We start from the raw sequence: 14825 nt of genomic DNA on the forward strand, positions 1-14825 counted from the left end.
GAGGCTGCCCAGCTCTTTAAGGGCACAGACCATGACGTGCTGACTGGCCGAAACATCAGCTAGCCCAGCCTTGCTCTCTCCACTGGTGTCACTCACTACTGCCTCTGAGGGAGGAGGGAGGGAGGGAGGGAGGGAGGGAGGGAGGGAGGGTGGGAGGGAGGGAGGGTTAGGCTCAGTATGACTAATCATCAGTCAACTAAAGTCTTTACATTTAATACATTTTTAATATACAGAAAAAAATTAAATATATATAGCACATTGGGCTTCAAGTAATTTATTGGCAAAGGCCTATTAAAACACTGTAATTAGGAGCTCTAAAGCCCAAGTTTTAGGGTTGAGCAAGAACAATATCAGCTCGAATTTTGGAACCCAACCTTCAAATGTTTTAAAATCCCTGTTAAAGAATGACCGTATAATCTAAATCTGACCCCAATGTGCCGTCCCCTCTGAGCCTAGTGAACCACACACTGCCCTCTGAGCCTAGTGAACCCCACAGCCTTGCAGCCGAGCTCTGAGGATCCCCTCCCACCAGGACGTGAAAACACGTCTGCATCTGAACCCAACTTTGACATGCATCATCTCTGATTTTAATCGATCAAAGTTGAACCAGTGTTCTCAGGTTTTTGAGACAATTCCAGGGGGTGTGATGGTCAGTCATCATCCAGACTGAATCCTGAGAGCTCAGTTGCTTATTTTACAGGAGAGAGAGATAGAGAGACATAGAAGGTAGCCCACATCCTTCAGTTCAGAGGTTTCAAAGCAAATCACAGAGTAAGAATCATCAGAAACAAAAATAAAATGAAAAATACGATTTTGAAAATGATCCAAGGGGACTGATGAAAGTGAGGTAGACTTTAGGAATATGCCGGAATATATTTTAATAACTTAATAAAAATGGCTTGCTTCTTCTGAGTGTGAGGAAGCACTTCTTGTCATATTTGCCGAAAATGTGACTACAAAGAACACACACCGCAACATCGACTGGCAGAAAGTCAGGATGCAGCAGCTAAAGCAGGGCGGGTCTGTGAATACTATTTGAAGTGCACTGTGATGCACGACGACTCCGCCAAATATAGAAAGAAAACAGATCAAGGTGAAAAACAAGAAGCTCTGGAGAACAAGCCAGGGGAACCCAGTTCACACGACAGAAGCAAACCAAATGATTTAAAGATTTTTTTTTGTATAAAAGTATAAATCAAGGGGTAAAGAAAAACAAGATTTAAAACAGAATAAAAATAACGAATGGAGGACGAGTACTTACTCTGTAATGCTCTGAACCGTGATACTTCCCCCCCATCTACCTCCTTACCCACAGCCCTCATCTGCTTGCTGATAGCCTGGCAGAGTTCCTTGCCGGCAGCGATCTGGGCCTTCTCCCCCATGAGTCCGCCCAGCGTGGCGCGCAGCATGAAGGAGACGCAGCGCCGGGAGTACACCGCCTCCACGTGCGTCTGCGTGGCCCGCGGGTGGGACACCAAGTCCAGGACGTGGACAGGAAGGTGGCAAAGTTACGCTCCAGCCACTGCCCGCCCAGCGAGGTCACGAACACCACGTAGGCCTGGGGGGAGAGAGAGGGGAGAGAGAGGGGAGAGGAAGAGAGAGAGGGGAGAGAGAGGGGAGAGGAAAGGGGAGAGGGAAGGGGAGAGGGAAGGGGAGAGAGGGGAGAGGGAAGGGAGAGAGAGGGGAGAGGGGAGAGGGAAGGGAGAGAGAGGGGAGAGAGAGGGGAGAGAGAAGGGAGAGAGAAGGGAGAGAGAGGGGAGAGGGGAGAGAGAGGGGAGAGAGAGGGGAGAGGGAAGGGGAGAGAGAGGGGAGAGAGAGGGGAGAGGGAAGGGAGAGAGAGGGGAGAGAGAGGGGAGAGGGAAGGGAGAGAGAGGGGAGAGAGAGGGGAGAGAGAGGGGAGAGGGAAGGGAGAGAGAGGGGAGAGAGAGGGGAGAGGGAAGGGAGAGAGAGGGGAGACAGAGGGGAGAGAGAGGGGAGACAGAGGGGAGAGGGAAGGGAGAGGGAAGGGAGAGAGGGGAGAGGGACGGGACATCTGTGAGGTTAACTGACTCTTCATTACTGCTCGGAGGAGGGGAGGGGGAGGGGGGGAGGAAGGGGGAGGAGGAGGGGGGGAGGAAGGGGGAGGGGGAGGGGGGGAGGAAGGGGGAGGAGGAGGGTCTCTCACCTGAGTGACTCCCACCCGCACCTCCCTGCTGACAGAGCCGCCCCCCTTCAGCATCTCTCCCCCACTCTTCAGGAAGCCCGACCCCCCGCGCAGGAACCCGGTGGCCAGCAGCTCCAGCACCTCCTCCAGAGAGGCTCTCTTCACGTTCTGACGCATCACTGCAGGAACCACACTCACAACCTCAACCACTGGACCGCTTGACTGGCACGCTTATATCTGCCTGAATGAGCTTCAAATAAACCACTCATGGTAAGGACAACTCACAATAAGGTTGAAAATATATATTTTCAACAACAACAAAAAATAAAGTTGTTTTTTTTAAATTTTATTTTAAAGGTTCTGGGGGGAAAAGTTTCGAAAGGTTGAAATAAAAAAAATTAAAAAAAACGTTTCTCAATTGTTTTTTTTAACGGTTGGGAAAAAAAATTCCCCCCCCAAAAAAAGATTTTGAAAGGTTGGAATTATAGTATTCCTGGCGAATGTGCCTCGTGTCTAAGTGTCTTTTTGTATTAATGTATTATTAATATGATGTGAGGTCCAGTTACCAGCGTGACACTAAAACAGGTAGTAGTATCACCAGACACTGGCTCTGCAGCCCCTCTCACTGCAGCTTGCTTGGCATCAGGGCTGTGGCCATCACAGAGCCCAGCAGCTTGGACACGGCCACACGCACCCCATAGTTGGAGCCCTCCAGGGCCTTGAAGCAGAGCGTGGCCACGTTCTCCAGCTCAGTGGTGCGCATGAACACGGCCTCGTTCTGCAGCTCCAGCAGACACTGAGAGACGGGACAGACGGACGCAAACTTACTCGATAAATAACAACCGTCATCGTGCAGTATTTTGTTTTCAAGGTTGTTGTTTTTTTTTCATGCTTTGTTGGACAGTTCTTTAGTGAAGTGTGATAGGAAAGGCTGAAAGAGAGAGAGAGACATGCAGCAAAGGGCCCAAGCCGGAATCGAACCCAGACCACTGTGGTAAAGCCTCAGCCTACATGGTCCCATCATTTAGTTAAAGTTACTATTATCAACTAGCATCTCAAATCAAGCAAAGACTCGCAACAGCGTTGTACTACGCCAAGTATTTCTGTAGGGACCGTAGCAACCGTAACTGATGCAGCTAGTCCCACGCTGTCACGTACCTTAGCAACAGCACAGCGCACAGCCATGGACCTGTCTGTGAGGAGGGAGCGAGCGTTCTTGTAGATGTCTCTGTGGCAGGAGGCTGCAGCCCCTCCCAGCCCATTCAGCACCTTCTGAAGGCTGATGAGGATTTCACCCCTGCCCTGAGACTACAGACAGAGAGAGAGAGAGAGAGAGAGAGAGAGAAAGAGAGAGAGATATTGTGAGAGAGAGAGAGAGAGAGAGAGAGAGAGAGAGAGAGAGAGAGAGAGAGAGAGAGAGAGAGAGAGAGAGAGAGAGAGAGAGAGAGAGAGAGAGAGAGAGAGATATTGTGTGAGAGAGAGAGAGAGAGAGATATTGTTAGAGACAGAGAGGGGGGGGGGTGAAGAGAGAGAGAGTGAAGGAGAGTGAAAGGAGAATAGTAAACGAGAAGGCACACTCTTCCTCCTGGCACATTCTCTCCTCAACAAGACAACATACGAGTCATTCCACACAGATTCCTAACTACTATTGTTGACCATGACATGAGTTAATGTGGTGGAATTTCACCCTGAGAAGGGCCCATACCTCTGCACTCTTTAACGCCTTCAGGAGATTGTTAATGGTGTCTGGAAAGGAGCTTCCCAGCATTCGACCCATCTTCTCATAGAAGGCCCCGACACAGGCCACCGCAGCACTGCAGAGCGAGAGTCACCACAGGGGGAGGAAAAGAACTAATACATGTCAGACTTCCAACACACAAGTTTGATTTGAAAAGACTTCATTCGCATCATGTGAACTCATGATGAGAAAAACCAAGGAATTTTGGGCTACAGTACAGGGTTCTGACAAGTTCTCTCATATCAAGTTAACGTTATGACAGATGGTGCTAGTAGTGTGACAAGAAGATCATCACAAAGAACTGCACATAGGCAGTGGATGACGGGATATGAAATTGTGTGTCTATATAAAGGGAGTCAGATGGCTGAGCGGTGAGGGAGTCGGGCTAGTAATCTGAAGGTTGCCAGTTCGATTCCCGGCCGCGCCAAATGATGTTGTGTCCTTGGGCAAGGCACTTCACCTTACTTGCTTCGGGGGGGATTGTCCCTGTACTTACTGTAAGTCGCTCTGGATAAGAGCGTCTGCTATATGACTAAATGTAAATGTAAATATGAAACTAAGGACTTGCGATGGTCAGTAACTCACAGTTTAGTGGGCAAGTAGGCAGGTGTGTCATCCTTGCTTTTGATGATGTCATTACATTTGTCCAGTGTCTGGAAGACAGTGAAGGTGTCACCGATGCTGTAGAGGGTTGCTAGGTTTTTGGCCAGCAGTTTCCTCGTGGGGGGTCCAGGCGCACTGCTGATCAATCCGGTCAGCTGCTCCACGAGCTTTTTCTGTTTCTCTTTCACGTCAACCTACCAGAAACAAATCGTCCAACGCATTTCAAGACTACTGTTGACCTAAAGTGTTTGAAGAGCAGCTTCAACAAACAACTACAGCATTTTGTATGCGAACGGGGATTTTAAAATTACCTTATTTGCTGCAACAAGAACCTTATCCAGGAAGCGGAGCCATTCAAAGATGAACACGGGGCGTTTCGCCTCTGTGATTTGAGCAAGGGCATCTTCATTGAGCAGGAGACTATGGGCCAACTCCATGGCAAGAACTCCCGAAACAGGGTCAAGGTTCCTCTAGCGTCACAGCCGCACCTCTGAAAAGAAACTAAGGCATCTCTGGTGATCTATATTGTTTTACAACCACATCCTTCTACATGTAGCTAACGAAGCTAGCTAACGTTGCTAACGTTAGCTGACTGTCGAGTCGACTGGATAGCTAGCTAGCAAACAAGTCAACACAACAGCTTGACTAGGCTAACATTAAGAATGTATCAGCAAGCAATCAACCATTATATACTTTTAACTGCCTACCATTAGCACCAATGACAATGCAGAGTAAGCAAGTGACAGTGACACAGAACAACTGCAGACAGTCAAGAGAAAACAGATACTACTACTAGCTAGCTAGGATAGCTCTGTTTTGATAGCTGCCCAACTTTGTTGTTTAGCACTGCTAGCAGAAAATACGGAAATGTTGGCCGAAACTAATACAGTCAACCATCTGAAATGTATCACAAACACTTTGAAGAAAACAGGCAAACAATTAAAAAAAACAAATGTCATATTGTAGCTACCTGTCTCTCCAACCTGTATGAATGACGCAAATGACAACACTTCCGGAATTGGGGTGTAGCAAGAAAGGTCATCCGATGAGAATTCTACTGAAAACAAGATTTTGCAAGATTTACATCTTAGACAAATTGGCGACTATAAATATAAATATTCATACTAAAGAGTCATACTTATTTATTTATTGTTCTTTATTCGCTACAAAAGCAGTATTTATTATCACAAGGAAATAAGTCAGGTACTAACGGAATTAGTCAAGTTTCTACCCAGATTCACGTTTGAACGTACCAATCATCCGTCATAACCGGCACAACCATAGACATACAGAACCATAATAACAGAGACATTCTCTGATAATAATTGAAGTTTATTTTCGGTTATATATTTGTTGTCTGACACATAAGCTAGGTCCGTCATGTCTGATGAAGAAGATGATTATATGTCAGATGCGTTTCTTAGTAAAATGTGAGTATTTCAGTCTCGACAGATCATGTTATCTAATCCATCTCGCTAGCATGCTGGCTAAAATTGAGTGAAAGGTTGATTCAGACGTATATTTTTCTGGATAATAACTTAACAGATTTGTACGCGCAAAACATTTTCATATATTTTTTGTTGCCTATCCTACAGACAAGATGTAAAGCCTGGAATCCCGATGGCAAAAAGGGTGAAAGAGGCCATGAAGAAAGAGATCCAGCACACGAAAAAGAACGTTGAGAACCGCCAGAAGACCATCAAGCAGCTGGAACAGGAGAGCCGAGAATCAGTACTTCAAAACACCCTCAGCAATGAAAACAAGGGATTTGCTCTTCTGCAGAAGATGGGCTACAAAGCTGGACAGGGTCTCGGAAAGCAGGGTCAGTTCTAAATGGTTCCCCTGTTCTACCGTTAGATTCCAATCCACTTTGTATTTTTCCTAGGTCTTTTAATTTATAATTTAATTTCCTCTGCAGGGGCGGGGAGAGTTGAACCCATCCCGCTGAACATAAAAATGGGTGAGCAATAAAATTGTTTGGTTAAATTTGTGCTAATGCTCAAATGTTTCCTCTGTCGATAAGATTTCCTGTTCAAATCAGACAGGAGGCAAACTGTAGGAGAGCCCACAAACCCTTGTGTGGAACTGCAGAGAGCAAGACTAGCTTCTATATTATAGTATCTTTCTTTCACACCCCCTAGGTAGAGAAGGCATTGGGATGGAGGAGGTCAAGAAGAGGAAAGCCGAAGAGGAACTTCAACACTATCATCAGAAAGTGAGGGCTAAACAACAAAATGAGAAACAATCCATGGAAGACTATAGGTAAACACTACAGTGATGCTTTTCATTTAGTGCGATGGATGTATCATGTCTTATAGGGGAAATCTTTCAAAAGGGGGGATGGTTAGAGCATTCGACTGCAGATCACAAGGTTGCAGGTTCAAATCCACCCCTCCCTCCAGTCTGTCGCCTAGGATATAAGCATCTGCTAAATACTGCTGAATACCTTATTATTACTATTAAAAGGCAATTGAATTGTATACAGCATAGTGCATATGTAACGGTGTGAAAACCATGAAACTCACTCCTCAGGTATGTAGCAGGCCACCCGCGTCAACGAAGAGCTAGCTTTTCTTTGGCGTAGCTGGTAGTGGTCGCGCTTGGCAAGTCAGAGGTCGAGCGTTCGAATCCCGCGAGTGGCGAACAATACCTTGTTGTGACGGAGCGTGGCCACGTCTGTTACAGACCCGTGACACATATGTGAATGCTAATGTTGTGATCTGTTTCCAGGGTAAGGGTGAGGTCAGAGAGAGAAGAGAGGAAGATTGAAGCGGACCTCAGGAGGAGCCAACGGGCCTGCGAGCAACTTGACAATCAGAAGGTTCGACACGTTCAGTCAGAGAAGTGTAGTAACACCATAATACCACATAATAATAAGTCATTTAGCAGACGCTCTTATCCAGAGCGACTTACAGTAAGTACAGGGACATTCCCCCCTGAGGCAAGTAGGGTGAAGTGCCTTGCCCAAGGGCACAACGTCATTTTGCATGGCCGAGAATCGAACCGGCAACCTTCTGATTACTAGCCCGATCAGCCATCTGCCACACACTCTCGATACATTCAATCAGAGAAGTGTGGTAATCAAATCAAACTACCAGATGCCCGAGAGTCACTGTATAAGATTTCATGCGCTTTCCACAAGCATCTTGCAAGATTGTGTCTCATTTTACTTTTTAGAGTGTCACTGTTCCCAGAGAAGACTGGTATTGGCCTAAAGTGGACCTCGAAGAGGAGAAAAACGAAGGAGAAGAAGAGGAGGAGAAGGAGGAGGAGGAGGAGGAGGAGAAGGAGGAGGAAGTTGAAGATGCAGTGGAGTTGACGGTAAACACTTTTAAATCATTGTGTGCATTTTGGATCCAAGATTTTAATTAATTTTAAATACAAACAGCCTATCTGTTTCACCTTAAACAGCCTTTTGAAACCTAACTGATTGTGATATTATTTAGGACTTAAATTGTGTGTATTATCACCCCTAGAATGGATACAACACCACAATGTCATATTAATACAGTATACTGTCTTTGTCTAGTCCATGGATAAGCTACAGATTCTGACGTCGTATCTGAGGGGGGTACATTTTTACTGCATATGGTGTGGGACCACCTATAATGGTAAGCACGGTAAACACATGTAGCTCCATGGATCTTTGTCCTCATTGTTGCTTTCGACCCTAATTTAATGTTATTATTGTGCCTTACAGATGAAGACGATCTGTGTTCAAACTGCCCAGGGGATACAGCAGCCGACCATGACTGATGTCCATCTCTTTCTGAACTTGTACATTGGAGAAAGTTTGTCTATATGTGTGACTGTATACTGATCAATGTTATTTTTGAGGAACCCTCATTTTTGATAACACTGGAACAACTTCAGTTTTTCTATGTTTTGTTGTATATAAGCCTCTTCCGTTGTAAGAACATTTTTAAAACGAGTATTAAAGTGAGATTACATCTCATAACAACGCATAGCAACCTGCTTGAATATAGCTGTGAACTGGTGGGGCTGTCTCCCTCGCATGACATCGCTGACCTCTTCCTGTGATTCTCTACTTCCTGTGGGGCTGTGCCATATTTGTAGTCTGTTTGAGGAAGGGCTCTTAAATTTGTAGTCTTCTTGAGACATTTTGCAGGGAGGATGTGATGAAGGGAAGGGGCAGAGGGAAGTACTAACGAGGCTTGACTTGAAGAGGCATTCAACATACATTTATACATCCAGATATGAGGACTGTTGACATGTAGCTTATTCAGGGAAGTCAGTTATTCAGGGAAGTCAGTATCACACTGTTATAAAAGTCAGTTGTTTAGGCCTAAAGAAAAGGAAAAAAAATTAAGACTGAATAATAATGAATCATAATCATATAATAATAATCTTGCTTGCTTCACTGCGCCACTGACCACTTTCCATACAAATGAACGGGGGCGCCATCTTTAAAAAGCTCATTTGCTTGGTCTAGTTATATGAGTCTATGCAGAGCCATAGGGTCTATGGTTACAGTGTGTGCTGACATGGTTACATTTGGGGAAATCGAAAGTTAGAGCGCTTTCAGTTTCGGAAAAAAAAACTTCGCATAGGCCTACTGGTCTTACAGTTAAAACATGGAATGGACCTACTATTTCCGTATTCAAACCTAGCCAGTCATATCAATGTTTCGCGAGGGAGGAGGAGACACGAGAGTAGGAACTTTCGTAGCATTAATTTAAAGTAATCCAAAACGAAATTAAAGAATGGATACACTGACAGCTGTTGTAAGGGGCATTATCAGAACGCAACGCTAAGACAAATTCACCGGTTGTTAAATTATGGAGTCAAAGAATTACATTGCCCAACTGAATGAGTATGCACAGCGCACACGTTCAGAACTTAAGTATGAAGACGTGGGTGCAGAGGGTCCGGATCATATTAAAAGGTATGTTGTTTTTGTTGTACCAACAACTGGACGTAAGACGTAGCCTATACTGTAGAACTACCGGATATCTTCAAGTTGTATGTGACATCATCTATTGATAATAGCTTTATCTATTCATTCATCAGGTTCACCGTCAGGGCAATTGTAGACAGTAAGATCTATCCCAATGGGACTGGGAGAAACAAAAAGGAAGCAAAACAGAATGCTGCAAAAAACGCATTGGATGGGCTGGACACTGAGTCGAACGATCCAGTAAGATGCTCAGTGCCATCATAGATAGACTGTATGTCATGGGCATTGCCCAATATTATAAACCTGGCCTCGACTTTCATTGCGTAACAAAAAAACGTGTCTTCCCTAGAACGTTTCACTTAGGGGCTCGCCCTCGCCACTTGTACAAGCGATTAATGCTGCCAACTTCACATGCTGGCTCAATGAATATGGACAGAAAAACAGGATCTCTGTTAGGTACTCTGAATCCGCAAGGGTGGCGGAAAACAATCACATGCAGTAAGTCTTCAAACGGTTCACAGTGATTTTAGAACCAGTGTTGAACCAGTGTTATAAAGGACTAAATACAACCCTTTTGTAATTTCCTGTAGATGTTGTTGTTGCGTGGTGGTTGGTGATAAAGTGTACCCAACGGCGTTCGGGAACACGAAGAAGGAAGCGAAGGAGGAGGCAGCCAAGCTTGTCTATGACATGATAAACAATAATCAAACCACAGGGGTAAGGTGTTAAACTACGTTTCATTCAGTTTTGTTTTCAAATGTGGGGGGACAGCTTTATTAAGAACTGAAGATGCAGCCGTTAAATTTGATTTTCTAATAAAAAGTAGTGCTGAAAAATGTATGGTTTTCAAAATGTTAGTATAAATATGCCCCTGGTTTAATTTCCCTCCTAACATGAGAAAAACACCAAAGCAGTACACTAAATAGTTTGCTGCTTTATATACATTTCAGGATATACAAATACTGTACACTAATATCTGTATAAATGCAACTAGCCCTACATCGGTCTAGTAAGTGACGAAACTTTTTACTCAGATTGTAGAAGAAAACAGCAAGGCTGACGGTTCACCACAAAACAAGGACTGGAGCCAAGAAACACGTTCCACAGGGTCAGTTACAACGATGTAACTTGTTTTTTAGTTGTTTTTTACTTAATGCTTGCCATGTAAGTCATATTGTTTTCAAATGTAATGATCTTTACAACATTACTAACAATATACCATTGGTGCGGATTTTTTTTGTGTTCAGTTCTGTGGTTCAAAACCTGAGCATGGACTCTCCAACAGAACAACCCAACTGTACAGAGACCAACTTCATAGGAATCCTGAACCACTACTGTCAGAAAACGAAGCTGGTTCACGATTACAAATTACTGGAAAGACGTGGTCCATCGCATGATCCTCAGTGAGTAGCTGTATACTCCTTACTACACAGTACAAGGGTGTAGATTTGGTTTGAACACAGCGGGGGTTGAAGTAACACCAGCCAGGTTCAAAGTCAAACAGAATAGTCAAACATCATTGGCGTTTGAATATTGTTTACTATCTTCCCATCTCCCCCCAAAACGAAACCCTTTCTACCGTGTAATATTGAAGACGTTTATTAAACTCTAGTCTAACTGATTTTTGTTTGATGTTAAGATTTGTTTACAAGGTAGTTATGGGCAGTACGGAGTATCCAGAAGGTGTGGGGAAGACAGCCAAGAACGCCAAGCAGCTGGCGGCTGAGCTGACCTGGCTGGCCCTCCAGGAGCAGCCGGACTGGAACAGCCAGGTAGCTAGTCTAGCTAATCCAGTATAGCATCACCGCAACAGACAAGCATTACAATGCCACATTTCAGCTGCGAGTTTTGCGTTTTGTTGTTGTTCTTGTGTTTGTTATCATGGTAGATGTTTACATCATTACAGACGTTATCACTAACTTACGAATGTAATCTTCTGTTCAGGTGTCCTCGAACGTTTCCGAAGATGAAGCTTCTCCCTCACAAAGTTCAAGGACGGGGTATGGAATGTCTGTGTGTGTGCGTTTGCTTGCGCGTGTGTGTGTGGGAGCGATGTTGTGAAGCCCTGAAGTAGACACTGGACAGTACAGCAGGTGGAGAGACTGGTTCCAAGGTCTAAAATGATCTGTGTCCTCTTGTGTTGTCCCAGGGAGTCCTGTGACACCACACCCCAAAGCAAGGCGACCAGTGATACACACTCAGTAGTGTTTGCAGAATCAACAAACACCAGCCAGGTTAAAAGTCTTTGCGTTTTCTAAACAGATCATACTCATTTTTTATGTCTGCTGCAAAATGCTATTTATTAATTAGTACACTACTTGCCTGTAGACTAAAATACACAGATGAAACCCTTTATGAATCCTTATTCTATTCTTGTTTACACAGCAAAAAAAACATCAAGATGCAAAGCCTAAGATAAAGTGAGCTCCCCTTTTTCTGTTATGTTTTATTTATTACTGTATATTACTGTTATTGTTTACTGTGTTATTAAAGACCCCCTCCCCTCTCCTGTCCTCCCCTGTCCTCTCCTGTCCTTTCAGACTTGCACCCAATTTCCAGTTTGCTAATCCTCCAAATAATCAACCAGTCTCAAGGTACTATTTGAGTCACTGAAATTCAGTGCAAACTGTGATACTAAATCCTGTCTTAAAAGTAATACTTATATATTACTCTTATATTTTTCTCAAAAAGGTTCTCAACTGACTTTGATTCCATTGAACGCATGGGCAAAGGTGGCTTTGGTCATGTGTACAAGGCCCGTCTAAAGATTGAGAAAAGATACTATGCTGTGAAGATTGTGCGGAGCAAAGAGTGAGTAGTTTGGAGGAGCAAAACCTTCGACTTGATAAAACACATTTTCTTTGGTCATATATCAGTGACGACTGTCTGATTATGTGATTCTGTTTGCTCTCAGAAAATCTATCCGAGAAGTCTATGCGTTGGCACAACTCGAGCACTGTAACATAGTACGTTACTCCACTACCTGGCTGGAAGACACCGAGTATAAATGTGCCAACACCTCGGACAGTAGCAGCACTTCACAGTAAACATCAATACTGTTCAATATGTGTAAACAGTGAAGGTTGCAAAGAGAATATAAAAAATGACCATTCCAGCTTCCAATTCAAATGCTTTGCTCATTAGTAAATGTTTGTTATGAGTTTAGTTCTGGCAGCGATGTGTCTGCGAAGTTCCTGTACATCCAGATGGAACTATGTGGCAAGACCCTGAAAGCTTGGATAGATGAAAGAAATGCAGAACGGGACATTAAACGAAGGGAGACGAGCCAGGGCATCATCCAGCAGATCCTTCATGGAGTCGAGTACATCCACTCTAATAAACTCATCCACAGAGACCTGAAGGTCAGTCAAGTAACATCTTAACAGAGGCGTCTGTCAAGATGTTTAGGGTTTTTTTTGCGTGCATGAACGTCTCACGGTATATCTGTTATTTGTATGTGTAGTTTTCTCATTGGTTGTCATCTTTCAGCCTTCTAACATGATTGGTTGTCTTTTTTCAGCCTTCTAACATCATGTTTGCCAGTAATGGAAAGGTGAAGATTGGGGATTTTGGCCTGGCAACCGCAGAGAATGACGACGATGATGAAAGCCTTATTGAGAGAACCAAGCGCACTGGAACCAGGTCCTACATGGCACCTGAACAGGTAACTTCTATATATAACAGTATACCAGGTATCTCTTATCAAGTTATATTAGGTAATTAGACATGAATGTCCAGGTCAATTACAAATGTCGGTTTTAACCACAGTTTTAAGTTGTATAGTATTTGACTTTGAATTCCCAAGCCTGCAATCAGCTATACCCACATTGTAACAAACATTTAGCTTGATTCTGTTGCTTCGATTTATTTCTTGTGTTTGACAGTTAAACACGAGGACCTACGATAGGAAAGTGGATATCTTTGCTTTGGGTTTGATCTTCTTCGAACTACTTTGGAAACTATTCACTGGTGCGGAAAAAGTCAAAGTAAGTTTATCGAACTGTACCATAGCTTCTCTTTCATTCCACCATCTTTATAAGTTTTTGGATTCTTTTGTTGTATGCATCAAAGCAATTACATTTAGTCATTTAGCAGACGCTCTTATCCAGAGCGACTTACAGTAAGTACAGGGACATTCCCCCTGAGGCAAGTAGGGTGAAGTGCCTTGCCCAAGGACACAACGTCATTTTGCTCGGCCGGGAATCAAACCAACAACCTTCTGATTACTAGCCCGACTCCCTAACCGCTCAGCCATCTGACCCCCTTATTGATCCCCCAATTGACTGTTATTTCATTGTCTGTATTGTGTGTACAGGTCTGGGGTGATGTGAGGAGCACGATATTCCCCAAGGGCTTCTCTGTGTTGTACGCCCCTGAGGTACGTAACTTAACATCAAGTTTAACAACTTCACAGACTGCCAGCAGGACTTCATATTTTGCCCAACCATTCCACTCTCTGCATTTGATTTGTTCCTGATCACCTGTTGTTGTGATTGGTTCCTGATCACCTGTTGTTGTGATTGGTTCCTGATCACCTGTTGTTGTGATTGGTTCCTGATCACCTGTTGTTGTGTTGCAGCAAAATCTGATGGAGTCGATGCTGCAGGAACACCCTGAGGACAGGCCCGAGGCCAAACAGCTGCTCACTGAACTTGGATCTTATGTTGTCCCGTCAAAGGATCAAAACAGCCCTAAAGACAACCAAACTCTTTGAAACACATGTTGTAGGAAGTCAGCAAAATAATTGTATTTACATTTCAGCATCACTTTTTTATCCTTCGCATAGTGTATGAATTTGCTCTGGATCTGTACAATATATGTCAATACCACAGCGATAATGATGGATCAAATGTTCGAAAAATGAATGAAATATTCTGGAAATCACTTTGATGTTAGCTTGAACAAATCTATAGATACCACCAAGTCATCAGAGAAGATATTTACATGTAAAGAGGTACATGGTTTTATTAAGTACACTTAAGTAATGAATGATTGAGGTTAGACATGAGAAATAATAATGTGGAATCTTACCTTAATGTTTGTCATTTACATTTTAGTCATTTAGCAGACGCTCTTATCCAGAGCGACTTACAGTAAGTACAGGGACATTCTCCCCGAGGCAAGTAGGGTGAAGTGCCTTGCCCAAGGACACAACGTCATATTTCACAGCAGGGAATCGAACCAGCAACCTTCGGATTACTAGCCCAATTCCCTAACCGCTCAGCCACCTGACTCTTGTCAAGATAGTTCATGAACTAATACACGTTTTGGAATATGTGGACATATGTAGGCTATACATGTGTGTTTGGGTTACAACTAAAACTAAAATATATTGTTCGCTATATAGCGAACAATATATTTTAGTATGGTTTAATGTTTTAAATAAATCGTAAATGTGATCATGAAACACGCAGATGCTCTGT

At 43.8% G+C, this 14825-nt stretch overlaps 3 protein-coding genes across 5 annotated transcripts in view; 2 read left to right on the top strand and 1 right to left on the bottom strand.

The window, feature by feature from the left end:
• Nucleotides 1–5499, bottom strand: part of LOC134022800 (HEAT repeat-containing protein 5B-like) — an 8111-nt gene extending 2612 nt beyond the window's left edge. Inside the window, 10 exon segments of the mRNA XM_062464551.1 lie at nucleotides 2–104; nucleotides 1310–1492; nucleotides 1495–1558; nucleotides 2165–2336; nucleotides 2770–2939; nucleotides 3302–3451; nucleotides 3849–3957; nucleotides 4467–4678; nucleotides 4796–4985; nucleotides 5455–5499. Coding sequence (XP_062320535.1) covers nucleotides 2–104; nucleotides 1310–1492; nucleotides 1495–1558; nucleotides 2165–2336; nucleotides 2770–2939; nucleotides 3302–3451; nucleotides 3849–3957; nucleotides 4467–4678; nucleotides 4796–4921 — 1289 coding nt within the window. The 5' untranslated portion in view covers nucleotides 4922–4985; nucleotides 5455–5499.
• A 258-nt stretch (nucleotides 5500–5757) lies between these two features.
• Nucleotides 5758–8449, top strand: gpatch11 (G patch domain containing 11). The gene is made up of 8 exons (XM_062464387.1): nucleotides 5758–5914; nucleotides 6080–6306; nucleotides 6403–6444; nucleotides 6626–6746; nucleotides 7215–7305; nucleotides 7662–7805; nucleotides 8014–8095; nucleotides 8185–8449. The coding sequence occupies exons 1-8, from the start codon at nucleotides 5865–5867 to the stop codon at nucleotides 8238–8240; spliced, it is 813 nt and encodes a 270-aa protein (XP_062320371.1). The 5' UTR covers nucleotides 5758–5864; the 3' UTR covers nucleotides 8241–8449.
• A 514-nt stretch (nucleotides 8450–8963) lies between these two features.
• eif2ak2 (eukaryotic translation initiation factor 2-alpha kinase 2) lies at nucleotides 8964–14761 on the top strand. Of its 3 annotated transcripts, XM_062464379.1 has the most exons (19): nucleotides 8964–9390; nucleotides 9516–9642; nucleotides 9752–9900; nucleotides 9993–10119; nucleotides 10437–10510; nucleotides 10650–10805; nucleotides 11042–11174; nucleotides 11347–11402; nucleotides 11552–11636; nucleotides 11788–11822; nucleotides 11943–11996; nucleotides 12094–12213; nucleotides 12317–12445; nucleotides 12569–12764; nucleotides 12923–13066; nucleotides 13287–13388; nucleotides 13718–13780; nucleotides 13982–14133; nucleotides 14294–14761. In XM_062464379.1, exons 1-18 carry the CDS (start codon nucleotides 9284–9286, stop codon nucleotides 14114–14116), a joined length of 1992 nt encoding a protein of 663 aa, XP_062320363.1. In that variant the 5' UTR covers nucleotides 8964–9283; the 3' UTR covers nucleotides 14117–14133; nucleotides 14294–14761. The 3 variants fall into 3 exon arrangements, with proteins under 3 accessions (XP_062320363.1, XP_062320362.1, XP_062320364.1); XM_062464378.1 differs by having other exon boundaries at nucleotides 13982–14761; XM_062464380.1 differs by lacking the exons at nucleotides 9516–9642; nucleotides 9752–9900 and having other exon boundaries at nucleotides 13982–14761.
• Nucleotides 14762–14825: the final 64 nt, after the last annotated feature.

Source organism: Osmerus eperlanus, chromosome 6 (assembly GCF_963692335.1).
Source record: "Osmerus eperlanus chromosome 6, fOsmEpe2.1, whole genome shotgun sequence".
NCBI lineage: Eukaryota > Metazoa > Chordata > Actinopteri > Osmeriformes > Osmeridae > Osmerus > Osmerus eperlanus.